The 14,170-nt window shown below is 33.4% G+C and overlaps 1 protein-coding gene across 2 annotated transcripts; it reads left to right on the top strand.

Moving 5' to 3' along the window:
- Positions 1 to 2,917: 2,917 nt before the first annotated feature.
- On the top strand, positions 2,918 to 7,639 carry LOC110812878 (protein DETOXIFICATION 24-like). Of its 2 annotated transcripts, XM_022039756.2 has the most exons (9): positions 2,918 to 3,083; positions 3,403 to 3,659; positions 5,198 to 5,739; positions 5,889 to 5,975; positions 6,085 to 6,141; positions 6,250 to 6,488; positions 6,585 to 6,703; positions 6,972 to 7,058; positions 7,158 to 7,639. In XM_022039756.2, exons 2-9 carry the CDS (start codon positions 3,405 to 3,407, stop codon positions 7,236 to 7,238), a joined length of 1,467 nt encoding a protein of 488 aa, XP_021895448.1. In that variant the 5' UTR covers positions 2,918 to 3,083; positions 3,403 to 3,404; the 3' UTR covers positions 7,239 to 7,639. The 2 variants fall into 2 exon arrangements, with proteins under 2 accessions (XP_021895448.1, XP_088079240.1); XM_088223114.1 differs by lacking the exons at positions 2,918 to 3,083; positions 3,403 to 3,659 and adding an exon at positions 3,674 to 4,628.
- Positions 7,640 to 14,170: the final 6,531 nt, after the last annotated feature.

The raw sequence follows: 14,170 nt of genomic DNA, 5'->3' as shown, positions 1-14,170 counted from the left end.
AAATCACATGGAAGTTATGCAATTAAAAATAGTCCTTGTGGAAGAGGAAGAAAGTAAGAAAAAGAGTCCAAGAACTCACACAAAGGGGCTGCCACGTGGGCAACGTGCTGGCTACGCATGGACTGCATGTGCGGGCTGCGCAGACGGGTCGATCTTCCAGCTGGCCCTGCGTGCGAGACGTAGGTGTGCGCCTGGCTTAATGGGCTGTGTGCGCGGATCTGCTGCTCGACTTGGTTCTGCGTGCGCAGTGAGCATTGTTGCGCACATGTGCGTGGGTTACATGCGTGGATGGTTTCCTTGGCCGAATGTCTTTCGGTTCGTGAGGCCTTGAGGACTTTTCGAGTTGGCCCAAAAGTGGAATTTTCTTCTTCTTTTGGCTCTCTAAGTCCATAGGTCACCTCTTAAACCTTAAGCCTTTTTGTTTGAAAAAATTTGACTCATATCTTAAAATAATCTCATTTAGAAAAGTAGTAAGATGTGCAATTATTTTTATGTTCTAGGTGTTTTCGTTTAAGAAATTGGAACTTACTTTCTCGTTTTAGTTGATCTCATTTAAAAAACAAAATGGTTCTTGAACTGGTTGCCTATTTGGGACAGGACTTTCAGGAATCTTTGCAAGAAAAAGAGGTTACATTTTCCCGCGTGCACAACTACTCATATTTTTTTAATAACTCTATTGTATAAAGAAATAATGATGTGAACATGGTTTATGAACAGATGGACGACTAAGAGAAATCAACCCATGACAAAGTCTAACCCAATGGAGAGAACGATGACCAAGGAAGAATTGAAAAAAGTATTACCATGCTAAGTGAACCCATCACAAGAGAAAGAGCAAAAAGATAATAACAAACCCTTAAACCTTTTATTTAAGAATGGATCAATAAGAATGATGAGTTTGAATCAAGTGAATAAGCCTAAAAGAAGAAGAAAACAAGCCCATTAACCCAAAGGTATAGTAGTCCCTATAATTCAATCCAAGTGGAAGAGAAAATCAACCAAGAAAATGCCAGGGAATTTGTCCATAGAAGGAGAGATCTTCTAAATCATAAAAACAAAAAAAAAATTCCGTGGGATTTTCTTTCTAAATACTGCGAGAAATCTTTTCCTTAAGAGGGATGATATGTCAAAGGAGGAAAAATCTCTTAAAACCATAAAGTATCTTAAGAAAAAAGAAGCCTCTATACAGAACCAAATTTCGGCGAAAAAGAAAAGATTTAGGTGGCCATAATACTCATTTAATTGCCAGTCCTAAATTTCTATTTATTCTCTCCTTAGTTTTTCTATAATCAATTAAGATCTCACCCATTTAAAATTTTTTCAAAATAGAAGATCTTATCTAGCCTAATTAACTAAAGTTTTCTTAATTTTTATTAATTTTTCATTTAAAGCAAGATTTAATTTTTTTTTTTGTAATTTTTACAATTAATTTAGAAAATTTATTTTCTTATATTGCAAATAGCATTCAATTTTTATTTGTAATCATTTAAGTTTCAATCAATAAAATTATAAAATTTATTTTAACTAGTGAGGTGCTTTCAACATTCTTGTTGAGTAAGGAGTTGGATCAACTTATTAAGGTATTTCTTATAACATTTTTCTTATTCTTATTCTTTTAATTTTCTAATGATTTTAGTTCCTATCACTTTATTGATAACGAATTAAGTTGGGAGAGTTTTTATAGGGTTTAAGTTTTTGGTGCCTTAATGAGTAGTGTGTAAGTTTTGGATTACATCGTTGATCTTAGGTTCTGTATCAAATGATAAACTCGATTACAATCTAAATAAAATGAGCATGTCTTAATAAATATAAAATTAATGCCTTCTTATTCTTAACGAATTCTTGAAATGTACATAATGCATCTTCTTAATGGGAAGTATTTCATACTAAACACTTTATTAATATAATGATATGAAATTTTTTCACTAAGCTTTCTTACCTTTGGACCCTAAATTGATGGAGCAATAAGTTTTATGTTTTGCAGAAGGTATAATACACTATAATAGGCACAACTATTCAACTAAATATTCGCCTATCACTTTATAGATGTGTATTAATAATACGATAAAATATTTATTCTTTCTTGAAAAAGGTAAATTTAGGGTATTATTTTCTTGACTTTATGATCTCGTGTTAGAATGAATATATAATCATACATGAGCCATACAACACACTAAAATATCTCCCTCATTTTAAATATTTGGGAGACACTTAGATAAGGATAGTTTTCCCACAAAAAAAAAAAAAAAGAGAAAATGAAATAATGTGGAAGTGGTCAAGATGAGTTATGGATAAGGATAAAAAGAAAGGACTAATTGGGACATAGCCTTTATGATATAGCTATTGGATAAGTCCACATTTGATCGCCACCACCCATCAAGAATTGTTCCTTAAAATTTCAAAAATTAAATTATTGTAGGAGATTAGCTTAGTTTTAACTTATGGGTATTTTTATATTAGTTTAATTTAGTGTCTAAACAAAATTAATTAATTATATAAACTAACATTGGAGAATATTTCATAATTTCTAACAAGACCATGAAAAAATAAAATACATAGTTCAAGATCATATATCATTTTCGCTTGAATTCGAGACCAAACCCATTAAGTATGAAATCAAATCTCTATAAAATTTTTTTAAAAAAAATCCCTATATATTATATAATTTATTGAAATTTGTAATTTGGAATTTTGCTAACAAGAGCAAAATTTTGTTTGAATTAAAGTGAAAAGCACATGGAAAATAGAGACAAGTACGTAATTTGTGGAAAAGTTTATTTCGTTTCATGCATTGATAGGGCGTCAAAACCATGCACGTGTCTACTCATGCTAAGAAAAGGCCACGTGCTTTCTTTACTCCTTCACAGGTTGGTCTTCCTGTCTTCTGAAAAACCGACTACCACACGTTTATTTTTCTTTAAAAAATTCTTTAATTGTTTTTCTCGTGAAAGAAAATCTACAACGATTCTGCTTATCTCAAACGGAGATTCCAAATTTTCCCTCTCCACTCAAAGAATCATTAATAGTATTCACTCACTCACCACCCATATGATCTTCGTCTCAATCTGGGAAACCAATAATATGTAAGTATATATGTAAATGTGTGTGTGTGAATACCCATTGAGGAAAGCTTCTTAATTTGGTATTATTGTTGGGTTAATCTTGTGTTTCTCGTGAAAGAAAATCCACCACGTTTCCGCTTATCTCGAGTTGGGATTCTGATTTTTTTTTCCCTCTAAATCATTTATAATATTCACTCATTCTTCCTCTCTCACCGCCCATATGATCTTTATCTTAATCTGAGAAACATCAACCTAAGTATTTACATTTGTATATATTATTTGTGTGTTTTTGTGAATACCCATTGAGGAAAGCTTGGTAATTTCGTCTGTTGTTGTTCAGAGATGGATGGGTCAGGGTTAGAGGAGAGACTGGTTGAGGAAGGAAGAAGCAGAGATGGGAATGGTGATTTGAAGAAGAGGGTTTGGGAGGAATGGAAGACATTATGGAGAATTGCTTTGCCGTCAATTATTTTCAGAGTTACGGCGTTTGGAATCATTGTGGTGGCTCAGTCGTTTCTCGGCCATGTTGGGGAGCTTCATCTTGCTGCTTATGCACTTTTGCAGACTATTTTTCTCCGCTTTATAAATGGCTTACTGGTAAACTACTTATCTATACACATATATATATATATACACACAATAATCAATTCTTCTTCTGCGTTTTATAAATAGCTTCGATAGTAAAATTAAGCTGCTTTTTCTTTGGTACCCAAAATGGAGATCCAAGCATTGACCCATTGCTTGGCTGTAGCTAATGTTAATTATATATATGTTCAGTATATATGCTTAATTTCTTCAATTTTCCCCTAGAGTATCATATGAAATATATATATATATATATATATGTATATGGAATATGGGTATGATGTCAGTGAGTATTCTCTTTTCTAGGGGAAGATTAATTGGACCACAGTCCTTTTCATTAAATGTATTACTCAATTATTTTTTTCAACAAATTATTAAATTTAATCTCTATTTTTTTTTTAATTTTCTGACAGAAAAATTCAAATTATTAAGTAGTGTTTGGATGGTCTCAAATTTTTTTTTTTACCTAATTAATAAATAATTAAATTAATTAATTAAAATTATTTTTAAAATTATTTAGAAATAATCTAATTATTTTTTAATTAAAAATTAAAAGGATATTAGTGCGTTTTAGATAAATAAAAAATATTAAGATTAAATTATAACAAAAATTAAAATTTAAAATTTAATAATTATTAAATTTATTTATTTTTTACTCTCGGCAGCGGACTCGTGAGTTTGTCTGAGATGTTCAAATCACCACCTTTTTTATATAGATCTTTTTTTGTCGCTATGTGCTATCTAACTACTGTGTGAGTATATATATATATACACGTATACATGGCGCACGTGTAGGACTGTATAAAAGACAAGTAGGAAAGGCAGACTTTAACCAAAAAGTTCATTAAATCTAAAGATTTAAATAATCTTCTGAATATCAACTTTTTGAGATGTATTCATTCCATACTGTGTTGACAAGTCGGGAGGATGTCAGCAAAAGGCTTCTGAAATTACAAGTCTGGGATCTTGAAGATTTTGTAGGTATGATTTTATATTTGATTAAAATTTGAAAGAGGGCATGAAGTTCTGAAATGGAATTTGCAAGGCAACTTTTAAGTGTAAGATTTGATTAGTCTGGCCAACAAAAGTGGTGTTTTGGTGTTTAAAATTTTTATATTCTATGATCATAAGTTCAAATTTATTAAAAATGTTGAACTTATTATTATTTTTTTATGTATTATGACTAATAATTTCTCGATTTATAATGTTTTATTCAGTAGAATTAATGACTAACTCATTAGTATTAATGAGATTGCAGTAACTAAATTGAGTTAAACTTTAATAAATTTATTACATTTTTAAGTTAAAAAAGTATTCATTATAGTTAAATTTTTTTTAATTAAAATAATTATAACATGTTAAAAATTCGATTCAACTTTTTTTTTTTCATTAGAAAAAAAGATTGCCCTAGTATAGAGAATTAACATATTCTCTAATACTGTTTGATAGCATTTGTAATACTTCCGGCTTATTCGATAAATTTTCTAATGTGGAAATAGATTATGACATAATCAAAAAGAGAAATTTGATTTTGATTGTTATTTTGATAGGCGGGCATGTCGAGTGCAACCGAAACACTATGCGGACAAGCATATGGAGCCGGCCAATATCATATGATGGGAATTTACTTGCAAAGATCATGGATTGTTGATGGTGTCACAGGAAGTTTATTTATTCCTCTCTTCATTTTTGCAACACCAATTTTAAGATTCCTTGGTATGGAAGACGACATAGCAAGAGCAGCTGCGGATATCTCCCCATGGTTCATACCCTTTCTAGGCAGTTTGATGTTCTCCATGACTATCCAGATGTACTTACAAGCTCAAATGAAAAACTTGATCATAGGATGTGTATCTGCTTTTTCGTTTGCGCTCCAACTCTTCTTGTCCTGGATTTTTGTGACCAAATTTTCTTGGGGAGTTGCCGGTGCAATGAGTGCAATGAACATTGCTTCTTGGTCTTTGGTTCTTGGAGAGTTTATATATATATTCGGAGGTTGGTGTCCGGATACGTGGACCGGATTTAGTAAGGCTGCTTTCTCTGATATTTTCCCTATAATGAAGCTCTCAATTTCGTCTGGTATTATGCTTTGGTAATCACAGGTTTCTCAATTGCATATCTTATTCTTTACGTCAAATTTTTTGATCATTCAATTCTCTTGTTAATTAATTAATCAATAAGCAGCTTCAAAGTTTTCATGAATAAAATTAATGGGTAATCTAATTTATTTTGCATCAACAGTTTAGAGGTCTGGTACTTTGGGATTCTGGTCTTAATGGCAGGATATATGAAAAATGCATCAACTGCAATATCTGCTTTCTCCATTTGGTAAGGTTTATCCATCTATTCTTGTTTCCCACTTGTCTGTTATTCATATATACATATATAGACACACACATATCAGTATATAACTAAACAAAATTTGATGGTATTGCAGCCAAAATATCCTGGCATGGGAATTGAACATGTGTCTAGGGTTCCTAGGTGCAGCATGGTACCTTTTTCAATTCTAGTGTTCCTTTTTTTGGGTTTATGATCTTTATATTCTAATTGATTATTATGTCATGTAAACAATCCTTGTTGTCTTGCTTCAATTTCTCAGTGTGAGGGTAGCAAATGAACTGGGAAGAGGAGATGCTAAAGCTGCAAAATTTGCAATGAAGGTCAATCTCTGCACTTCGATATGTATCGGAGTTGTATTCTCTATTCTATGTTTAGTCTTTGGTCGTCGGCTTTCTTATCTTTTTATGAGTGATGAGCAAGTTGCAGCATCTGTATCGAATCTCTCTTTTCTGCTTTCTATCTCAATCCTACTTAATAGCGTTCAGCCGGTGCTATCAGGCAAGCAACTTAACACCGATATAGTGTCTTCTGCACTTCATTTTGTCACATTAAGTTTCCCAGAAAGATCTTTTCACACTCTAATATGAAATTTAGGCGTGGCGGTAGGTTCCGGGATGCAAAGTTTAGTTGCATTTGTGAACTTGGGATCCTATTATGGAATTGGCATACCTATTGGAGTTTTACTTGGATATGTTGCCCATCTTCGAGTTGAGGTAAGAAATAATTTGTATATCAATAATAATACAACTTTTTAATAAAGTACATACTCAGATCATACAGTCAGAATCGAATACAAAACCAAACCCACATATAGTAGTAGAAAGTGCCAAGTTGGTCCTTTAACACAAAAAATATTTAAAAAGTAGAACACCTCCTAATCTTTAAGTGACTGAAATTTTAGAGAAGGAAATTAAAAAGACAATGGTATTGGAGAAATTTGAATACAATTTAATTTCATGATTTGTTGTTTTTATTTTTCAGGGTCTGTGGATTGGAATGCTGTGTGGGGTTGCAATGCAAACACTTGCTCTTTCCTTTATTATATACAGAACCGATTGGGAATACCAGGTAAACAGAACAAATATTTGAATTGCTCACTTTAATATAAAAGTTAATATTAGAATATTTATCGACTGAAATTTTCGACCGACTAAAATGAATTTGTAGGTGAAGAAGGCATCGGAACGTTTGAATAAGTGGGTTCTGAAACCATCAAATGGGTCTGGTTATAGCTTCATGCATGCATGAAATTACATGTAAGAAGGATTTTTTTTTTTCTTTTTCTTTTTGTTTTCCAGAAAGGAATTTGATAATGTGGGTTTGAAGTCTTCAATTAATATGAAGAGTTGTGAAATGAAATTCTCAAAAAGAATTGCATTTACATTAATGGGCTGGCTAACTAGAGATAGGCTAGGCCGAGTCCCGTTACAACAGACGAGCTAGGCGTAGGTAACTTGGGCCAACTGGTTGAATTGGGCTTGGCCTGTGCAAATTGAGGCCTCGAGTCTGGGCCTTATGGAGACTGGGCCCTTTTCTCTAAAACCGATTCTCTCTTTTTTCTTTTTTCGGTTTTTATTGTTTCCAACAATTAGTTACAATGATTTTTGTTTTATCTTTATCAAGTAAAACTACATTGTTGTCTATCTTAATCATCGGTGTTTGATTGGACAATTAGAGTTGATCATTTCTATAGAGATCATACGAGTTTGAGCTCTACTTAGGACAATTTATGTTAAAACGAAAAAGGAATTATTTTTTCAACTCGAACTTGAATATGATTAGTTTTATCTGTGAAAAACTTTATATTTGGCAGCTATAAATATCATTTATTCGTTTATTTAATTTCTGTGAAATTCTCTTATTTCTGTAATTAAGCTTTTGAATTCTCAAACTTACAATCCATAACTTTACCAGGTAATTAACAATTAGGAATGTTAAACTTAGGCATTATTGATTTATTAGCATATCACTGGATGAAATTCAAGAGTCAAAAGTTCTTTAAATTTGATAAATTGATTTATTATTGGAAAAAAGTGGAAAAATTTTGCAAATTACACTCTTCGATGATGATACTAAGAGTGGAAGGATTGACGATTAGCAGTAGTAGCGCACCCGACCCTAGGGTTTTACTCCTATCGCAACAATGTTAATTTTCTTGTGTTTTTTTATTATTTAATCTCATGTTCAATTAAAATATTCGTTTTTTATTAACGAAAAAAATATTTATGATATTTTACATAACAACTTTTGTTGTTATGGTGGTAATAAAATTTTTAATGCTTCTTGTTGGTTTTGATCTTCTGTTAAAAATTTGAACGATTTAATGCAATTTTTTCCGTTTCTAAGAGATTTTTTATCACGTTATTTCATTTGTCTTCAATGATATTATGAATTATTATTAAATTTCTTTTACACAGAAAGTGAATCGATAACGCAATAGGGGTAAATGTCGGATGGTCTTTTTCGGTAAATAGTTTGAGTAGGTTGAAGAATAATCAAAATTAAATATGAGACGATGGTCACAAAATCGATAATCAATGATAAAAATGACAACTAATTTTGACATAATACCCTCTAGAAAAAAATATGCAAGGTGGTCATAAGGTTTACATATAATTTTTGTAAAGTTACGAAACTTAAATGTAAATAAAGTAATAAATTAAATGTGGAAGCGAAATAATAAAGATAGAGTTTACATTTCTTACACAATAATTTAGAATGTCCAATATGATTACGAGAATATCCATTCTAAAATAACAAACTAAAATAAAAAAAAAATAAATGAAAAGCAACTAACTAAGCAATTCTATTATGACATTCACTAGCTTTTGAAATGAGTTCAAGTGGTGAACTATTCATAATCCCTTTATTGATCGGGATCTGGATCCTATTTCTTTTGATCTGAAATAGTTAATGAATGGGTAAGTTATACTGACTCAGTAAGAATATCACACTAATAACAGATACAGAAAATTAAATATTGGTAAAAATCAGAAAAACAACTAATTGAGTTCTTAATTTAATGTAAATTCATTTACTATAAAGAAAATCATTTATTCCATATTGTGTAATAAGTTTTTCCCAACAATAACTTATGAAAACTCATATTTATGCATTATTATTTATCACATATAAGATGACAAAAAATGACTATTTTATATTTTTACCCACTTACTGGTACCCCTGGGGATCCATAGGGATGTTCTCCTACTTATGAACTAAATATCCAATTAAACAATTAACCAATCATCCTCATACCTTGTCCAATAATGGACATCAAACATTCCACCACTTCGATACCTCGTATGGTATGAAGGTGAACCATATATCCCAAACTTTACTGGTGAGAGACTTCTCAGCCCCATCCGACTGAAGTAACATTTAAGGTAGGGTTCTCTATGTACCGGGTCTGTCCGCCCTTTCCCGAGTACTCAGTAAGTCTTTCCCATAGAGATTTCCATCAGTATAATAATTAACTATGTAATAACCATATCTCATTTTATACTTACCACTTACTTAAACAACAATATAGTTTAACACAACCAAATAACCAATGAACAGAATACTGGCACGCTATGCAGGGGAAACAAATAACAAAATAATCAAAAAGACTCTAAAAACTATCAATTGAGTCACGCACAATATAATAGTAAACAAATATAGGTAATATAAAAAAATAAACAGGAAATCGAAACGACTGTGAACTAACCGATTTCGGCTTCACTAGTTACATGTAATTATTTTTAAGGTTCTCTAATTTTTCATAAAAATACATAATTATTAATTATTAAGTCTCAATTTGTCGTAACGAAGAAATGGTGAAAGATCGTTACCCGAATCAGTGTCCGAAATACTGAACATTCTACTGCGCCTATTAATGGTCCCCGGGTTTCCTGAATTATCCACCGAAATTCAAAATGCTTGTCACATACCTAAAAATACCATTGGAATCCAAAATCGGTGTAAAAAGTCATTTCTAGCCAATTTCGGGGTTCCAAGACTGCTGTACTCTAGCGATGGTACCCCCGCATGCGGTGGTGATTTGCCTCAGCCTAGCCGTTTTGGGCCGATTTTAACTGGTTTTATACATATCTTTACAAAAAAATACGTTAGAAGACCTTGGTTGGCAAAAAAAAATCAAAAAATAGAAACCTATTGGCGGTGAAATTTTTCAGGTGCGGCGACTCTGCTGGCTCACCTTCGCGACTGAGAGTTTTTTTTCGGTCAACTTGTAGAAAACAGAACGGTGAACACAACGGTGAAAAAATCGCACGAAATAAAAAACGGAAAGGGGCTCATCGGAAGAGGTTGCGGGTTTGCCCGCAGTGGTGCCACTAGACTTTGACTGTAGTTTTCGGCTCGCCCGCCGTTCGTTCTGCTCCAATATGGCCACAAGAGTGTTCAGAATCGAATTTCGAGCGGGTAGGAGAATTTTTACCTTTTTTGACAGTCGGAGGTGGCTCCGGTGCGGCAGCAGTTGATGGTTGGCTCCCTTCTCCAGCAACTGATTATCCTACGGGAGGCTGGCGGCTAGGGTTTGGGTTCAGTGTGATACAAGATATTTGTACCCATCTCGCGTTAATATAGACCGTTTATCGCGTTTGAGCTTGACTATTTGATCGTGCCTAAGGAGGAAACGAATCTAGGTCGTTCATTGCATTTGTTCTCGACTGTCCGATCGCGTTTAACGAAAAAATGAATCTGAATCGTTTATTGCAATTTGATCTTGACCATCTGATCGCATTTAAAGGAGGAACAAATTCAGGTTGTCCACGCCCGCGGGATCGATCCTGGGTCGTTCGATCGTGGGGCACGCGGATCGCCCACGTGGCATCTCGTGTGGCACCTACGTTAGCGTGCCTTGCCATGGGGTGTACTCTAGTTCATCGGGGTTACTGACTGAGCGGTACTACGTGGTAAAAAAAATTTTATTTGCACTCTGACCCCAGTTTTCGATTTTTCTTTTAAAAAAAACCCATCGAACCCAAATTTTTAAGTTTTTTACCCAAAATTAATTTTATCCCTAACCTATTTTGTCCATAAATTCGACAAAAATTAAAATAAATTAATTTAAAAATAAATTTTTTATATATTTAAAATGTTAAAATTAATCTCGGATCAAATTTTGGGTTCGAATATTATAACTCTCATCTCTTAAAAGAATTTTGGTCCCTCAAATTTGTCTCCCTCTCACTCAATCAAACAATTGGGGATATTAGGTTCTGAAGTCTGATCCTAGCTCCCATGTGGCCTCTTTCTGTGTGTGATTCTGTTATAATACCTTAACAAAGAAAATTTCATGGTTGTAGAGTACTCTGCTCTTTCGGTCAACAATATCCACTTATACCTCCTCATATGACAGATTCTTTTGGAATGAAAGGGGTTCATGGGCCAAGATGTGAGAGAGGCACGAGTTGTATTTGCGTAGTATGGACACATGAATCACATTATGGATTCTGGATAGTTCTGTAGGTAGTGCTAGTTTGTAGGCGGCGGTATTAATTCTGTCTAAGATCTCAAATGCGTTAATAAACTGGGATTTAATTTTCCCATTTTGCCAAACCTACTGATTTCCTTGAAATGGGTGACCTTGATGAACACTCGATCACCTTTCTCAAATTCCAAATCTTTCTTCCGGGTGTTCACATAACTCTTCTTTCTGCTTTTAGCCGTTTGGATATTTTTCATGATCTTAACTATTTTTACTGTAGTCTCCTCCATAAAATCTGGGCTGAAGAATTTTCTATCACCCACCTCTTTCCAACATATCGACGATCTGTATGGACGACAATATAATGCATCGTACGGAGTCATGCTGATACTTGTTTGGTAACTGTTATTGTAGGCGAACTCTATTAAGGGTAAACAATCATCCCAATGGCCTCCGAAATCAAGAACACAAGCTCGAAGTATATCTTCTAGTGTGCGAATTGTCTTTTCTAATTGTTCATCGGTCTGAGGGTAGAATGTGGTACTAAGAGACAGTTTCGTTTCCATTACTTGCTGAAAATTAAACCAAAATCGAGAAGTAAACCTACAGTCCCTGTCGGATACTATTGTCACTGACACTCCATATAACCTGACTATCTCTTAAATATACCTTCTTGCTATCTTGTTCAAAAGGTCGGTCACCTTAATGGCCAAGAAGTGAGAAGACTTAGTGAGCCGGTTAACAATTACCCAAATTGTATCATGTCCCAACCGTGCCCTAGGCAATCCTATCACGAAATCTATTGTGATGTATTTCCACTTCCACTCTGGAGTCGGTAATGACTGAAGTAGGCCACCTCGACGGTGATGCTCTGCTTTAACTTACTAACACACCAAACACTTGAAAATAAAGTCGGTCACCTATCTTTTCATCTTTTTCCACTAAAACTAAGGTTGCATATTTTGATACATCTTAGTGCTTGCGGAATGTATGATAAACTTTGAGCTATGAGCCTTTGTCATGATGTCCTTTTTCAACTCATTGTTATATGAAACACATACCTTGTCCTGAAATCTAAGCAACCCATCGACAGAGACTTAAAATTCTGAATTTACTCCTTGTTCTGCATCTGTTGAGGGCTGTTAGGGTGGAATCGGCAGATTGAGCTTCTTTTATTCTCTAGATCAACTCAGGTTGAACAGTCAGGTGGGCCAAACATGTAACTCTTTTCAGGTCCTGAAGTCATATATGTTGTGCAGCCTTTATTACCCTACATTCTGAAACCATTATGTGAGCTAACATACCTGTATTTTTTCTGTTGAGTGCATCAGCTACCACGTTGCCCTTACCCGCGTGATACAAAATATTACAATCGTAGTCTTTGAGGAGTTCAATCTATCGTCTCTTACGCATGTTGAGATCTTTTTGAGTGAATATGTGTTTCAAGTTCTTATAGTCGGTATAGATCTGAAAAGTCTCCCCATACAAGTAATGACCTCAAGTTTTCAAAGTGTGGATAATTGCAGCAAGTTCTAAGTCGCTGGTGGGATAATTTTTCTCATCACTCTTCAATTGCCTGGACCCTTAGGCTATGACCTTTCCATGCTGCATCAGAACACAACCTAACCTCAGGAAAGGGGCATCACTATAAACTGTATATCCACCCGTCTTACTCGGCAAAGCCAACACAGGTGCAGTAGTCAACCGTTTCTTTAGTTCTGAAAAGCTCTTTTCACAGTTCTCGTTCAACTCAAACTTAACGTTTTTCTTTGTGAGCCGAGTCAAAGGAACAGTTAGGCTAGAAAATTCTTCTATAAACCTGTGGTAATAACCTATCATTCAAAGAAAGTTACGAATCTCCTTGAACAATGTCAATTTATCCTAACCGAGCACTGCCTCAATTTTTTTGGAGTTCACTGATGCTTCATTCCTTGATACGATGTGCCCTAAGAAGGTAGTATGCTCGAGTCAGAATCCACACTTACTCAATTTTGCATACAACTTCTTTTCTTTAAGAACCTGCAAACCTGAGTCAGATGGTAAGCGTGTTCCTCTCTGCTTTTTGAATATATCAAGATATCATCGATAAATATAATGACGAACTGATTCAAGAATTTTCTGAAAATCCTATTCATTAAATCTATAAAGATGGCTGGTGCGTTGGTTATGTATATAAAACATTCAAGCTACTAACCCATGCAGAAAATGAGAAGTAAGCAAACAAATGAGACAATTCTTGGATAAACCATGTTTCCTTGGAATTTTTTGCTCTGTGTTTTTGTTTCTCTTTTTTAGTATGATGTAGAAGTGTGAAGGAAATTGTCTTATATTTATATTACTTGTAAAAATCAAAATAAGACTACTAGTAAATATTTTTTTTTTCTTTAATTGTTTAATTTAATTGAGTATTTTTTATAAAGAACAGTTTCATGTAACATGGGTATAACAATAGTTAAGATCTTCCCCACTGACTGTGTTTAGATCAACTATACAAATTAAATTTAAATAGGTAATACACTATTTGGGAATTTTTTTATTTTAAAATCTTTTTTTCAAGAAAATAAAACCATTCATCTCATTAAATATTATTTCTTCGTATCAACGACTACACGATAAATAAATATTATATCAGCAATTACATGATAGTTACGAAACAGTTAATAATGATATTAAAAAAAAAAATTGAAGTAACATCCACATTGATAGCATATTATGTTATATATAAACAAAATTTATCGTAATTTTAATA

The sequence above is a fragment of the Carica papaya genome, chromosome 6, assembly GCF_054855325.1.
Source record: "Carica papaya isolate Zhongbai chromosome 6, ASM5485532v1, whole genome shotgun sequence".
Classification (NCBI taxonomy): Eukaryota; Viridiplantae; Streptophyta; class Magnoliopsida; order Brassicales; family Caricaceae; genus Carica; species Carica papaya.
This window is presented reverse-complemented; position numbering and strand designations above follow the sequence as displayed.

What these genes read in the sequence shown, in the direction of transcription:
- LOC110812878 (XM_022039756.2), top strand. Translation starts at nt 3,405, where the DNA reads ATGGATGGGTCAGGGTTAGAGGAGAGACTGGTTGAGGAAGGAAGAAGC. An exon ending in GCTTTATAAATGGCTTACTG is followed by an intron (nt 3,660 to 5,197) that starts GTAAACTACTTA and finishes TTATTTTGATAG; the next exon opens with GCGGGCATGTCGAGTGCAAC. An exon ending in TTGCCCATCTTCGAGTTGAG is followed by an intron (nt 6,704 to 6,971) that starts GTAAGAAATAAT and finishes TTTATTTTTCAG; the next exon opens with GGTCTGTGGATTGGAATGCT.